General features: G+C 38.7%; 1 protein-coding gene across 1 annotated transcript in view; it reads right to left on the bottom strand.

Annotated features, from left to right (window-relative positions):
• Positions 1–15,854, bottom strand: part of SLC15A5 (solute carrier family 15 member 5) — a 72,199-nt gene that overhangs the window by 13,980 nt on the left and 42,365 nt on the right. The window contains exons 4-7 of the mRNA XM_080391819.1: positions 12,924–13,144; positions 10,189–10,375; positions 5,305–5,493; positions 895–1,026 (exon numbers count right to left, since the gene is read on the bottom strand). Of these exons, the coding sequence (XP_080247945.1) occupies positions 895–1,026; positions 5,305–5,493; positions 10,189–10,375; positions 12,924–13,144 (729 nt within the window). The remainder of the gene's footprint in view (positions 1–894; positions 1,027–5,304; positions 5,494–10,188; positions 10,376–12,923; positions 13,145–15,854) is intronic.

Genomic DNA, 15,854 nt, shown 5'->3' with positions numbered 1-15,854 from the left:
TAGTTCTCTGTAATGCAATAACAATTAAACTTATTGATGGCAAGCATCTTTAGAAGTACTGCTTCAGCAAGTGGAACTATTTCAGACACGTGAGCAAAAGGATCCCTGTCCTTTGGGTCAAGGACTTTTAAAATTTACTTATGAAACAAGCCTTTCTGTATTGAACAAAGACTCATTGGCAAAGGAAAAAAGACTAAGACAATTTTGGCCTGTCTTGAAAGTCAGCAACCCAGAAAAGTCTCCAGTTCAGGGCTTATACTAAGTTCTCCTCAGCAGGCCAAATCTGAAATAACTCCTTTTGAAACACTAAGTTGTCTGGGAATTGCAGAACTCATCTGCAAAAGGTAAAACCACAGTGAGACAATACTGTCCCAGAATCTGGCTTTTCCAGTAGCTGCACAAATGGAGAGGTGTAAGGAAGCAGTGGAACAAATTCCCCAGAGAGCTTTAAAACACTCAACCCAACCTCCTTTCCCCTGCAACGCTGTGGAATAGAAAGGCTGGCATGTTATGTTCTCCATTCTTCAAAGCACTAATATTGCTCTCATGGCCAGAGGCTTCCGCATAAACATGCCTAACATGAACATACTTCTTCATGAACAAAAAAAGGTGCTTCCTAGACAATTTATTTTCTTGTCTTCCAGGACAGAAGTATAGAGATCGGAGTTGAGGGCTTCCTGCAAGATGCCATCCTTCAACAGCTCTATCAAAACTAAGATGACTCATTAAAATTGGATGACTACAGCTAGAAGGCTATTTCCTATCTTAATTCTATCTTAATTGTGAGAGCAAATCAATAAAACTTTGGCATCCCCTTTAATTCTTCTGCCTAATTCTCCAAATCAATAATATTAGAAAACTGCTCAGGAACACCGGTCATGAGCATATTCTTACCTTGAGTGCCCGCATGGGCTGTTTGAACAATGAAAGCTCCCATAAAGCAGCCAGCTCCATTAAAGAGAGTTAAAAAATGCATGGAAATCCCTCTAATTCTTTCTGGCACAAGCCGGAATGAAAGTAAGGAACCTTAGGAAGGAAGCAGATACAGTTACAGATTAAAGAAGGAAGTAAACAATGGTAGAAGATAGATAAGACAGAAAAAAATGCAAAGTGTCTTTAATAGGGACTTTCCATATTTTACAGAGAATATCCTTGCTGCAGAAGGGCAAGTGGACATGTTAGCATTTATCTGTTAACAAAGAATTATCTAAACTCTTTAAATTAATCTCCGTAATAAACCACCACACATACAACTATTGGTATTCCACAAGTATGTAAAGACCTTTCACCCAGACACTTGCTTTCACCTTTCAAAGCCTCAGGCACAGCAAGACCAGAGAAACACCACCACAGTCAGCAAGCGTGAGGAGAGCGGATGTGATACTCAACCACAGGACAGCAGCACCTCCTGTGCCGGAGCCAATGCAGCATGGTCACTAGTGAATACTTCCAAAATCTAGAGCTCTACCTTAACTTGGACAGTTACCTTGCTTTAATTTAAGGCTGGAAAATGCTCCTCTTCCCCAGAGAGAAATCCCCAGAGCTGCTGGCTAATTTTTAAGACATTGGTCTTCACTTTCTTGCCAGAAGCCTAACCAGAAGAAGCAACAGCCATGGTGGTGACAAGGAGCTGTAGCATGCCATTGTAGCATGGATGATTATGAATAAACCCACCAGCTGTAATTTGACTAAAGTAAGTTACAGTAGCAGTAAGCCTTTATGATAGCTGTTCTTTTTGAGTAACTTTCAGATTATCAAAACCTCTTGTTTTCTAATTTCACACCTTGAGCCCTCATCCACACTTGTTCTCCAGGCCCCAGTTTCTCCCAGCCTGCTTTATTAGTTGTTTGAATGACCTCCAGCTTGAGAAACTTTGTCAGCAGAGGATCCTGTTTGGATGCTGAGTTGCCTGAAACAGCTCTGAATACAAATGAAACTTTATTATCATCTTCTTCCATCCTTTTTAATTTGGATGTCCAAACAAGAGATTTTGAAGCATAGTAAAGAAAAAACCAAACATGGATAGTGTTTTTTCCTCATTCACAATAAGAACCAAAAGTCTGAGGGAAAGAGAAAGCAGGTGAGCCTGGGACACCATCTGTAGATGCAACAGTTTAGTCTAAAACATTGTACAATCAGTGTCCTAGCTAACATGAATCACTAAGAACCTAAAAATTTTTTGGCTATTCCTCCCTTCTAAAAGCAGGGGTGTAAAATACACAGCTTGGCCAAATTCAGGCCAGGTAACTGCATCCTACTTGCCTAAATTACCCCTGCTGCTCCCATTGCATACTCTGCTCCTCGCTTCTCCCATGGCGCTGACGGGAACTATTAAACAGCTGCTGCATTTCACCCTGAAGACTACTGCATTTCATTGGTGGGTGAAGTGATCCTCAATATATCCTTTTAAAAGAGCTGTTTCTTACAAGGCTTCCCATTTCTAAGTGGTCTGAGACTTTCTGATGGACAGGTGATCTTCTTGCAGCACTTCAGCAAACAGTGCAAATCTACTAACCCTTTGTAAGGAAAAGCAGTGACGCCGCAGCAGGTGGCTTGGACACTGGCAGTGTAACACAGCTGCTGTGGCCAGCAGGCTGGCTTCCCTTCAACAGCAACCTTATGGACTGTGGGGGCAAATGCCTGCTAATATTGTCCCACAGGATGGAGTTGTATTGGTTTTTTGGGGGTTTTTTTGTGCCTTTTTTTTTTTTTTCAGTGGTATTTTTGGAGGTTTTGTGGTGGGTTTGTTGGTTGTGGTTTTTTTGTTGGCCCCCCTTTTAAATCATTTGCCTATAAAAGAGTAATTTCCTAGTTTAAACCAAGCTAGGGATACAAATTTAAGCTGTCAGAGGCCTGTGAGATCTTAAATTCTAACACTGTGGAGGACAGCAATTATTTTGTCATTTTTTTTTTAAAGGCTACCTGAGTGCTAGGGAAACATTAAATGCTGATATTATTCTGAGATGCTCATGCCACCTGAAGCAAATGATTATATAAACCTCCTATCAACAAGATAATGAAATATATTGTATAAACACAATTGTAAGTATCAGGACACTGATGTAGATAAAGATTTCAATATGCCAAAACTAGGTCCTCTAACCAAGCACTTCAGAAAGGAGATATCCCCTCTTTCCCCTCTGATTACAAGTGCGAACATTTCTGTCTTCAACTTGGATCATGTACTTTCACGTCAAGTAAATGATAATTGAATTTGACCTTCTGCATAAGAGAGGCAGTAAAATGTCAGGAAAGAGGAAACAACTATTTAAGTGTCTAGGCTGTCATTACCATCCATGGAGTTCCACTGAATAGTTCCTGAACAGAAATTCAGTTCAAACTGAAGCACAAACCTGAGGCTCAGTTCAGCAGCCTGATGACTAGTGCTGCCTGAAATGCTCTAGTGCACCTCAGCCATCTGCACAGGGCTGTCTGATAAGGTGCAAGACCGATGGGAAAACCATGCTCCTCTCCGGCAGCGGCTGGAGGCCACACAGACAGTGCAGAGCCTGCTTGCCCCGCACGCGTAGTCTAGGTGCTCCATGAGAAGTGGTGCCAGACGTTTGCGTGTGAGCAAGCGAAGGGACGCCTGCATTCCCATCAACTACAGCAGCAACCTACTGGTTTAGGTACCTACATTTAGTTTTCTATATGCAAGTCTCAAATGCAGACTTGGTCCCAATTTACCTGCGTTCTTCAATTGCACCTCTAACTGCAGCTCTTGGCAAGATGCTTAATCTTTATTTAAATGGGGAAGGTAACTTTTCCTAAGAAATTCCAATCACAATCCTTTAAAAAGATTTTAAAAAAACAACCCCAAAGAAAACATAAGACTGAGCTTTATTTCTTTTCTAAAAGCTAATGTCATCTTCCAGTCATTGGACTTCTGCTGTCCCAGCATGCTAGATTAAAAAGCCTTAATCTACCAGCAAAATTCTTCTAATGCTTCTGCATGAGAAGACTAAGCAAGCTACCTCCTAACCTTTTTTTTGTTAAGCTAAACAGAGAAGGTCACAGTTTTCAGTTACACTTAGCCTGTAACCTAGAAACCACATTACCTGCCTAGAAACCTGTCTCAGTAAAGTACTTGAGAGCTATCAGATGAAGAAGCATTATAAAAGTGCTAAGTATTTAAAACTAGAGAAAATTACCTTTTCAGTGACAGACCATGACCCACAGCTCTTAGTAGTCTTAAGAGTGTAAGAATGAAGCTGAAATACTGAAGTTATTTCCTGCTTTTAAATAAAAATCTGAAGATTTCTGGGGTTGTACTGGAACAATAGACACTCAACCTATAGAATTAAACGCCTGCAGAGATCAGCTAGTCAATTACTTTACCTGTGTCTCTTAAAGTGAATGTTGATTAGATTATTTTTGCAATGCTAACATTTTTTTTTAAGGTCTGCAAGGTAAAACACTGGCAAGCACTCTGTGTACTTGGAAGAAAATAAGCCTCAGGAGCGTCTGCATAGATGTGGAAAGGTAAATTATGGAAGGGAAAGAAGGTTCAGACTCACAATCAAGAGTGTGTCTACACAATTTATGGATGGCAGGTGTGAGCTAAGCTCTGCCTGTGTTCTGCAAAACAGGAATCCTTATCTCTGGTTCATTGCCACAAGTTAAGGCATGATCCTCTGTGCAGGTATGTTCACATGGCTCCCTATTGGAGCAAACAAAAATTTTGCAACTGCCTACAATATTCTCCAGGTTAGCCTGCCTGTCAGTTGAGTCGCATTACTCGCCTGCATATGTTCTGTGTCAGTGAAAAATGCACAGTAATTTCATTAGCTGGGTCCACAAATGAAAATGGTTAAGCTAAATTGCTTCACCTTGCTTTGTGGTCTAAAAAGTTCTCATAGACCATAACCACAGCTCAGCTGTCATGTGCTTATTTGTTCCATCTCAAGGAAATCATCATAGAAGACTTCAGGTCAGAGGGACCTCAGGAGCTCACCTGGTCCAGCCCCTGCCTGAAGCAGGTTCAGCTTCAAGACCAGTCACGCATCTGAGCCCAGAGTCCCACCACTCCCACCATCCCCCACCAAAAGGTGGATTATGCACCCCAGGGACCTGACTGGGCTGTGTTACCTTCCAGTTAATCTGGAACAATGTCATTGCTCACCGAGTTACAGCCAGCAAGACAAACTGTGCTACTCTGAAGCAGGTAAAGCACAGATCTGCTCATTTAGCCCATTGAAGAGAGCAAGGGATAAAATATCAGATGACAGTAATTATTTTTAGGAAGCTGATAAAATTCTCTGTGAATCAGGACACTCTTGCTTTAGTCTATTAGATTTTACTTACAGGAGGGAGTTACCAGGGCCTCAGCCACTCCAAGTAGGATATACTGAGGAGCTAAGTGGAAACAAGGCATGGAGGAGACCAGAAGAACCTCCTCAGAAAGAGTCTGCTCCACCTGAGGGAAATGCTTTCGGTGTATTTCAGAGAAGCCAGCAACCATCACGGAAAGTGCAGCAGATAACTGACCTACAACTGGGTAAAGAGCACAGAGAGAATTCACCAAGGTTGTAGTTACAGGGTCATCATGCGTTTAGAATGAAGCAAAGTCCTAGGAGATGCAAAAGAAGATTACCCCTGCTACCCCCCAAACACGTCCCCTCTGGACACTTAAGCAATAAAGAGTGCTGGCTACACCACAAGCCTAACTCTAAATATATGGCATAGGGACTTCAGGTCAGCACCGGCTTGTTTGTTTTTGTTTTTGTTTTTTTTTTTTTTTCTTTTAAAGATTGGGGGAGGTAAGAAAGGAGAAGAGAAAGAAAAGGCAGCAGCCCTTTCAGATATCACGAGATTGGATAGTAACAAGACTACCAAGCAGAGGGAAATTCTCCTACTCAAGCAGCAATAATATTCTGCGATACACACACATACTTTACCTATTTGTTTTCTATGTAAAAAGAAGTAGTTCAGGCAGTTGAAACACTAGATTTCTAAGGCTGCAGGCCATGGTAGATGAAGAGGGCTGTGTGTGGAAAAATCAGCAGTGCATCTCACACCTCAGGAGATCGAGCACTCCTACATTTTCCCCTTTCCCTCTGCTGTAGAGTTCCCTTGCACTCCTTTTGAAAGTTTACAGGACATTGGCTGGACTGTTTAACATTTTAGAATGAGATGAGCTACATTACTGGAAGAGAAAATATCCAGCTTTCTAAGTGTTTACGCATAAACTGTTGGACTACAGTTGTCTCCCGTCTTATTCAGCTGTCCTGAAGAAGTACCACTGCATATTCCACCATACATTTCAGTATATTACTGCACATGCAACCCACCGAGCCTTGCCACCCGCTCAGTGGTAAGGCACAAGTACACAGGGCAGGTAAAAACTCCTGTATGTTTAGACTCAATGCAAGATAAAAGCTTGTAATAAACTCAGATGTCTTTTTAATACTGCACACTCCACCACGCATTGCATAGAGGATACTATTTAAATGTATGATTTCATATTTCTTGATGTTGACAGCATGAAACAGTTGTAGCCTCTCAGAAAAGAAAACCACCAAGACAGCAAAGTTTTCAATTAAGTCTCCTGAACTTGAAACATTTAGACTCCTGATTTGATCTTTTTGAGCTCCCACTGATTTTGACTAGGTCTGTGATTCCTCAGCATTTCTAAGCCATAATTTAAGTACAGGTGTGAGAATTTGGGTCCTTTTGACAGCTTGGGCTCAAATACCTGGACTATGTTTTTCCAATAGTCTTACAAAGCCTCCTCTCACTTCACGACTGGAAATTCTTATACTTAATAGATCTGCTGCCAACAATCAAAGGCTTTTGTTTCATATTATAACATATACAAAGTTTGACTCTTTGCGTGTCAGGACAGGAGAGGCAGAAAACTCATATAGCCAAATGGCCTTAGTTTTGTTAGGTCTTTGCATGCATCACTGTTTTTTCTCTCAGCAGCAGACTCTCACACCCATCCACCAACACAGTTTTCCTGCATTTTCACAACTTCAAATACCCTCCCCCCTGCCTAACCTGAGGCTTGGAAGCTCTTTTGCTGTTAAGGCCTCTCTAGTGCTTAATAAGAACATCAATGAATTATTGCTTGAAAATTGATGACAGGAGGGAATTCAACAGCATTTTCTAGCCAATGCACCTTATCCAGGCCAGGTATAAAGCCCTCAAGGATCTTCTTGTAATCTACCAAAGCAAGAGTTCTCCTAGTGAAAAATTACGTTAGTACTAAAGAAACCTCAAGCAGTTCAATATTACTACAAAGTGCTATATTTTAAGCATTTTCCTTACTAAAAGCCAAACTATTTCAGAAAAAGTAACCTCTGAATGCCCAACAAGTGTAATATTTCTTTTGAGACATTATGTGGCAGAGGAAGAAACTGAGAGCCTTGGAGACCTAGTTTTCCCTCTACCTCCTCTCACTTCAGAACTCCTTAAAGCAAGCAGTTTGGAATGACCATCTGAGGCTTTGATTTTGGAGAACAGGCTGTTTTAGGAACACCTGGAGCTGATACTAGGACAAGGTTGTTTATCTTATCTAGAGACTAAGGTTATATTGGACCTTTGTGATTCTTGATCTCATATCTTGAGTAAAACAGGTCAAAAAGCTTCTCTGGAATTAGCATCTGTTTAAACCAGAACATCTTTTAAGGAGACATGGTCATCAACTCCCAAATCACCTCAAACAGACATTGGACTGGAGGCTTGCTTTACAGAGTGTTGTACAGAAAGCTGTTCTCCACGTCATTCTTGGATGAAGTAAATCTAAGATTAGTAAAACATTTCAGTGTAATCAGGCATTAAGAATATTAGAGCAAGAACTTCTATGGTTCAAGTACTTCAGCAAAAGCCTCTTGCCTATAACTGATGGACACACCCTCAGTTCTCTGCTGAATCTCCTGTACTATTGACTAAAATAGCATAAAATACGTAACCCCCCACTCCCACCAAAAAACCACAAACAAACTATGAAACTGGAAAAAAAAATCTGTTTACTAAATCCTTATGTTTTTCATAAATAGGTCCAGATACTCAATATATTTGACATACAATCTACACTTATGTTAAGATTTTAATTTTTTTAGAACATACCTAATTTACAGATAAACCACCAACTACAGAGAAAGTAATATAGATTACAGTTTTCATATAGATCCTTATTACAGAGCAATCAGACATTTTGAGTTCAATATTGTCTACATGGTTCATCCTTGAAAACTGTTATTCTTAACATACTGAATTTTTCCGGAAAACTATATTTCTTCCTCTCAAGACTTGAATTAAAATATAGTTATAGGCTGGCTTAACACCAACAGCTTATTTATACTCCCAATTTTGCTTCTGAAAATAATTGTGAACCTAATTAACTGTCGGCAAAAATATTGGCACTTAGAGGTCTACCATATTTGCAGGTGCAGTCATATACTTGGATATCTAAAGCCATCGCCTGTACTCACAGGTATTTTTATGCCTCAGGTAATTTACCACCCCTAACAGGAGGCTATTTTAATAAATGAAGCTATTAAGAATAAACCACTGCATATATTCTACTGCTGTTCAACATAACAGGATAGAACAATAACACCAACCTGAAATTTCCATGGTTTTAAGGAAAATTATTATCTGAATGTGCATTTTCTGTTTTAATGCAGACGTTATTTTAAAAACTAGGGTAATTGCAGCCTGCTGCGTTATATGCATCTGGTTTGTATAAAACTTAATAACACTCGTAATTAGGCTAATTTAGTCAGATTAATACCTCTGTGTGTGTCAGTACTCACTGTGCTGCTTGCCATGGGGCACTGAATTAATAGCAGCACACTGAGAAAATAGTCGTTTATTAATATTTTTGTCTGAGATTTGTAATGCAGGCTGGAAGATAAAAAAATGTAAGAAGTTTAATGAGAGTATCTATGAAAGGGAATAGTTTTAAGTGAGTACAGAATGGAAGCTGCTTTTCTGGTGGTGCTAGGTGTAGCTGATGTCAGAAGATAGTTGCAAAGGATCCCTCCAGATCCTAGAACATAAGAGGTTTGGGGGTAATTAAAAAAACAATCAACAAAATAAAAGAACCCCAACTCAAACCCCACACACATCACTGTCAGAGGGAGGCCCAACCCATATTGATGCCACCATTACTTCCAGGCTATGGATTTCTCTGGAATAAGTACCAGTCTGCAAGCCCGACCTTACAATGCTTACTGTTAAAAACACTGGGACTCACAACAGAGAAGGCTTCTTTGTACCACTTCTATGAGAAAGAGAGAATACTTCCCTTCTGGAGATCCCTCTTCATTTTAATTTAAATGAATATACAATAAGGTACTAAGCACCTGGACAATTGTCCCATACTAAATATTCAAATGTAAGTTCTAGTACTAGAGAGGAAAGCTGTACCTCTCCGTATAACCTTCCACCTGTGAAATATTCAGCCTACTCAGGGCAAACAGCAGTCCAGCGGTACGCGTCCATTTGTTTTACATAGTTGTCTGCATGTTCTCTTTTGCTTACCAGTTCTAAAAATACCTATTACAGACACAGAATTAGACTAGACACTTTTGTTGCACTTGTGCAACTTCAGAGTCTGGAATAAACTCTACTAGTGATAATACAGTTTCCCTCTTATGAGCTGCAGTCCCAATATTGATGCAGTTATAGCATAAAGATATCAGAAAAAAAAAAAAAGCTTTTGTTCCTAACCTAGTTATTTAAATCCAAACTCACCATTTTGAGCAGTGAACATTTCTCTCCAGTATCATAAAGCAACTTACTAAAGGACTGTCCCATCCCCAAAAAAGTCTTTCAAAGTAAATTAACTTGCCAAAAGTCAATGGATAAACGTATAGGAGACAACCTAATCAAAATAAGTCTCAGGCCTAAATGGTTAGTACCGTTTGTATCACCAATGCCTTAGGATGACTCCTAGTTATTTGTGAGTGTGTCTCAAAATTTTTTATTGGTCCGAAGAGTCTCAGTCTCTGTCCTAGTCAAAAGCTATGCATTTTCTTCTTGATACCTAGTATGTTTTTTCCAGGGCTGTCTTTTCAACACTTTGAAACATATTCATCTCTGAGAATAATCCCCAAACAAGTCTATCTTAACATTATATTCAGAAACAATTGTACAGGATCACCCATCAGCTACTGGAGTTTCTCTTTCAAAACCAGAATACATATTAAAACTGTATAAGCACATGTATTTTATACATACCAATGTAAATTGTTGTAGAATGTCCAGTGTCCTTGGAACTAAAGAGATATGAGTTAATGCATTCCAAAATAGGAACAAGAATCAGTAGTGGCACGATGCTTATTACATTCATCGCTGCAACTGGCAAGACAAATCCACTGAAGTGCAAGTTGGAATTCATGGTTTGGAGATAATATCCTGAAGGAATCTGTATTGAAGCATAAAACCCCATTCCATTAGTATACTAGGTACCTTTCATGGATAAGATTTCTACTATATTTGGAAACTTCAGCTCTCTTCCTTCTGAAGAAGTCACAGTAAACCAAATACCTGTTGGCCAAAAGGAACAACCACTCATGATGAAAGCCTTTCAGATTGTGACTGTCTTGTTCTGTGCCAGAACGTATTTTCCTTCTATTTCATTTGCCCTTGAATTTAACAAATCTAAGCAGCAGTGCATGAGTTTATCTGATCATCCCTAGGCACAACCATCAGCCAACATACTAAATGGTTCTGCCTAATACTTTAGACACTTCTCATAGACAGTATTTAACAGAAGAGTATTTTAGAATAGCAAGATACAGAGTTATTTTGAACTCCTGATCGTGTGCTCAGGGTGAGAGTAATTTTTAAGATACTCTTGCCAGCATACGGCTTTAAAAGCTACAGGGAATGAAGATTTGGCCACAGTCTTAGAACCAGCTTAATGTAACTGACAGCCATAGCAGCTGTACAGAGGACTTCCTTCCACTTTTGGGAATTGGAAACAGAAGAAAACAACCAACTAGATGAGGAAGCCACCAATGGTAGTCATCAGGGTATGAAATTAAATATATTTGTAAGTCTCTCACTTCAAAAACCAATAATTCCTCCCACTTGTGTAAGACTCTACAGAAGATCTGTTGAGTTTATTAAAAAAAAAAAAGTCACAATAGCTTCTACCAATAGATTTTTCAGTTTGGTTTTGTGTAGTGGTTATTTTGGTCTTTGTTTCCTTTTTTTTTTTTTTTCCCTAATAAGCTTGATTAAGTAAGCATTGCAATTTCATGTGCAGCATGAATAATTTCATGTGCTCCATTTCTCCATTTTACAGACTGATGAGAAAAATAAAGAGAGGAAACTTGAGCAATTCACAGAGCACAGTCAGCACACAGCTCGATGTAGAACTGGGTTTTTTTACCCTGTTTCTGTTTTTAGAGAGTTCTGGATTCCTGCAGCATTCTGTGAGGCTCTTCAACATGACTGATAATGATAAATCCACATAGAATATTACTGCTTTTTAGCAGTCGAAAATTAACATTAACATGTAGTTAATAACTGGGCTTATGCATGGTTTTTAATCAATGGTTATAGTCAACCCTACTCACTGGGAGTCTGTTCAGTACTAAAGAATTACTTAAATACTAGCTCTTAATAAATATATTTCTCACCTACATTCCACCTCCAAAAGAAGATATAAATTGTAGAGGGGTGAATAAATAGGAACAGAGCTATGAAAGATCAGAATTGAGCCAAATCTTGTTGGTTTCTTCTTTTCATTGCCTATTGCAAATCAGAATTGATTTCTTAATAGTCATTAAAATATCATCAACATGAATCACAGGCACTGAAAGCTGTTAATAATATGGAGAAAATACTATTAATCTTTACAGAAAAAGGTACTTATCTATTGCGTAGTCTAAGAAAGAACCTTAAACTTATTGGAAATTCTGCCAAAGGAATAAAAGCAATCTCCTTCAGCAGTACAAATACTTTTTATCTTTTTTAGTTATATACCTGATTATTACTACTGTGATTAATGATACCTGGTTCATTTCCATCTGCTCATTAATGCATAGCCTTGGCCATATGTGTGCATTTGTTGGTTTGGGGTTTTTTTGTTTGCTTTGGATTTCTTGTGCTTTTGGCGAGGAGAGAAAGGGGAGGGAGGGAAGAGGAAAAGGAATGAGGCAGATGGATGGGAGTGTAGGATGATGGCAAGAGGAAGTGTCAATAAAGCAGTATATGCTACATATTTGTAAGAATTTCCTTAAGCAGCATTTTAACACCAATAAGTAAAAATGGATTTCTGAGCCAGCTCATAAATTTGTTATTCCAGTTGCCAAAGGGCAAGATACCTCAAACTGCCGCTTAGCCAGGATCATCCATACAGAAACGAATCTGAAGGAATCATGTCAGCTTAAGTAGCTTCTTGACACATTTAGATTTATAGAACATACACTCACTGAGAAGCAGAAAGAACCACACAGCCTGACAGTGGCTGTGAAAGGGCTGCTTCTTTCCACAAATGGAAACCCACCCATTTCCAGTGTACACCAGACAAATAATCCTGTCAAAACAGTAGGAGAAATAGGCATCCAAAAGAGCAAATAAGGATTTTCTACCTCTCCCAAAAAGTGTGACTGAACATCTAAGAAATTGGAAAATTACATTTTTTTCAGAAGAATGCCAGGCCTGAGTATCTGATAACTGCAACATGGCAGCATGAGGAGCACAAGACTGTAGCACTAGATGTTTCAGCCAATAAGAATTCAGAGAAACAAGTAGCCAGCACAAACGCAAGCTCCTTAATGAGTCTTGACTGTCTATTTTACTTATTTGATGAGAGGATAGAGCAAGGTATATTCTCAGGTAAATAAAACTATGCAAGGTTGCTCCACTGGTAAAGCAACAACTAAAAAACCATGTCTAAGACATAGTAGTAAACACATGTCACGGTATATTTCAAGATTTTTGTTTAAAAGCTGTGTACCCACCTGCATAATACACGTTCTGTACAGAATTTGGAAAGCAAAAAACGGGAAAAGCCTGGCAAGCAACTTTGTGCTTTCCACCTGGGTCTCACTGTACTGACCACCATAGTTTTCCTTGGCATGATCTAGCCAGTTTGTCATGCCTCCGCTAAAGTAGCGATATCGCACACAGCACGTTTTTAGTGCACTAGTAATTACCCCAAAAGTCGTCATCAAGGAACTGCCTGCAAAGAATCAGAGACACAAGACATTGGTATGTTTCACTTGCTGCCAAAATAAACAAGACACAACATTTTGGAAGGGGGAATACAACCTGGTATGTTCACCTTTATGTCTTTTTGGAGAGGGGGAAGGCGATAATAGTCTGGATTTGTTCCAAAACATTCCTTTTTGGAAGCCAGTTCATTCACAGCCTAATTGTTACAAAAGCAATCCAGCCCAACATCCATAGAGAAAAGTGCCTTTTGCTACCACTTATTTAACAGACCACAGCCATTTGTTGCTGTGGTTGAACAGGTAAAGTATTACTTTGCTTTTGCTTTCTATTGATTGAATGAGGTTAGTTTTCAATTCAAGGCAGTACTGAAATATTGCATGTCTGCTGAAGTCCAGCAGCAAGAGAAGGGTAGTCATGAAGTGAGGAAAAAAAGGGAGCTCAAAAGAGGGCTGATGAGATAAAAGAATTTTTCTGGATGCATTTCAAAGCCAGAAGTATTATCTCAGGATTTTCAAGTAGCATGCTGTGGCAGAGGAGAAGTTACCAATCTGGTATTTGGCATATTAAATCTTGCTCACTGGTTACTAGGTTTAAGAATTGCTAACTCTGTTCTCAGAGTCAGAGGAAAGAGAAGTAAAACAAAGACAAAACTGTTGGCTTCAGGCTTGGGAATGCAGATTCATTTACCTTTGGTAAATTGCCATGCATGCAAATAGGGGTTATAGCACTTTGCTTTTCTGAGTGTTGAAGCACTACAATAACTTAGGAATCTATAAATAAATAATTCTCAAAACCTGAGGTGACCCAAGATGGCAGAGGGAAAAATGTCTCTCTTCTATGTCTGGTATGGAAATTATTTGCTAGAAATATCTGAAACCTGCTGAAGCACTTGCTCTAGAGTAGTAAGAAAGGGCATTTTATTAAATAACAACATTTGAAATCCTCTAGCTTTTTAGCATTAACATGTAGATTGTTGGCATTATTAAATAAAATATGAAATAGCATATCAAAGCTTGCAAACACAGAGATTTGGTACAGTTTTTATTGTTCTGTATGACTGTACCAGGCAAATATTCTTACCACTCCTTGTAAGTGATGTTTAAGTTTATGACCTCAATAAATTTCAAGACCAAATCTGCAGACTTCCAGAGCAAATTGACTAAGAAGCTAACCAGAAAACAAGTGGGACGTGGGGCTCTTGTCAAAGCAGATTTATTTTCAGAAGTAAAAAAAAAAGTAGCAGAAAAGTCAGTATCAGTTCAACTCATCAGCAGAGCCAGTAATTATGTGTTTTAGGTCAGAGAAGTGATAACCTTTTGCTTCATCCTATGTGAAGAGGTTGGACATTCACAAAGAAGGAATGAAAACACGACAGCAATCTGGCGTTACTGCTCTGCAAGGGTTTGAACTTAGTCAGTGTTGAAATCATAAGATGCACAGAGTACCCCCTGAAAAGACCAGTAGACAGGTCAAAGCAACAACATGCTGTGTCCTGGTTTATCTGACCTAATCTCAAAGATGGCCACGGCCATCTCCTTCCCTTTGGAATGGAAGATGATGGTCAGACTCTCCTCTCTTACTTTCACTGGAAAGAAAAAAACCCACAAAACCCATAAACAAAAAAACCCCACCAGACTAAAATAGACAACAATTCCTGAAATTTCCCTGCCTTTCCTAATGGATCACCCGAGTCCCTCTTTAGTGTAATTTCAGTCAGCTACCTAGGAAATTTTGTATGAGAAAAACCAGACAAATATGTTATTTTGCTGTGTTTCTTGACAAGGAATTCCAGCAGATGATAAAATATAGTAAACTAGGAAGATAAAGCTGTTTGAAGTTGTAGTTCAAAAAGCAACTTGAATGATACATGGACCTAATCCATATCAAGAGGATTTTGCCAATGATATAGTTAACATAAGTATCTCATCCCTTCTTTAAAAGAAAAAGGAAAAAGAAAAAGGAAAACAGAAAACAAAACACTATAGTGGTGAATTCTTCAGATTACAAATCTGATCAGTTAATAACAGACATGTTTAAAAGCATAAATATTTAATCAGTTCACATTGTGTAGATCAACATCACATACTCAATACTTGTATTTCTATCATTTTCTTAAAAAAATAATCTGTAGAGATACTAAATTGCAATTTTCAGAAAGTGATTTTCCTTCTCCTTTATACTTCAGCTCTTAGCTCTAATGTTCTGCTACTTTGACCTTGATCTAATCATGAATATCTATGCTACTTAATTACAATAAAAAGCCTACATTGCACCCTAGATGGTAGATACACGGTTTTTTCCTCATCTCTGGTCACCTGCCAGTCCTCAAAATTATAGCACTGGGAAGAAATGCAAATGAAGTCCATGCTTGACAGCTAAACATAATTGAATGCATGATCCATATTTGAAGGGTTACCTTAAGATAAAAAAGGCAGCATATATAAAAAGCATTTAAGGTCACCTATAGATTTGAATTACAAGTCTGAAGAATTTCCGATTTCACCATCTAACTGGAAGGTACAGAGTATATTATTTTTTCTCTTGACTAAGGAGATAAAAAACTTTGCAGATATGAATGTAGAGATTTGTATTCTGCTAAGTTTTGGAAAATATATGATAAAGCAAACAACACTCTAGGGAAAAACATTTGATAAAAAAAAAATTCTGCTAGTTCTGTAGGTGGCCAAGAGAGACATTATCTACAAATCTATGTTATT

This window comes from Falco punctatus (assembly GCF_963210335.1).
Source record: "Falco punctatus genome assembly, chromosome: 6".
Taxonomy (NCBI): domain Eukaryota; kingdom Metazoa; phylum Chordata; class Aves; order Falconiformes; family Falconidae; genus Falco; species Falco punctatus.
Note: the sequence above shows the minus strand (reverse complement) of the source record. Positions and strands in the feature narration are given on the sequence as shown.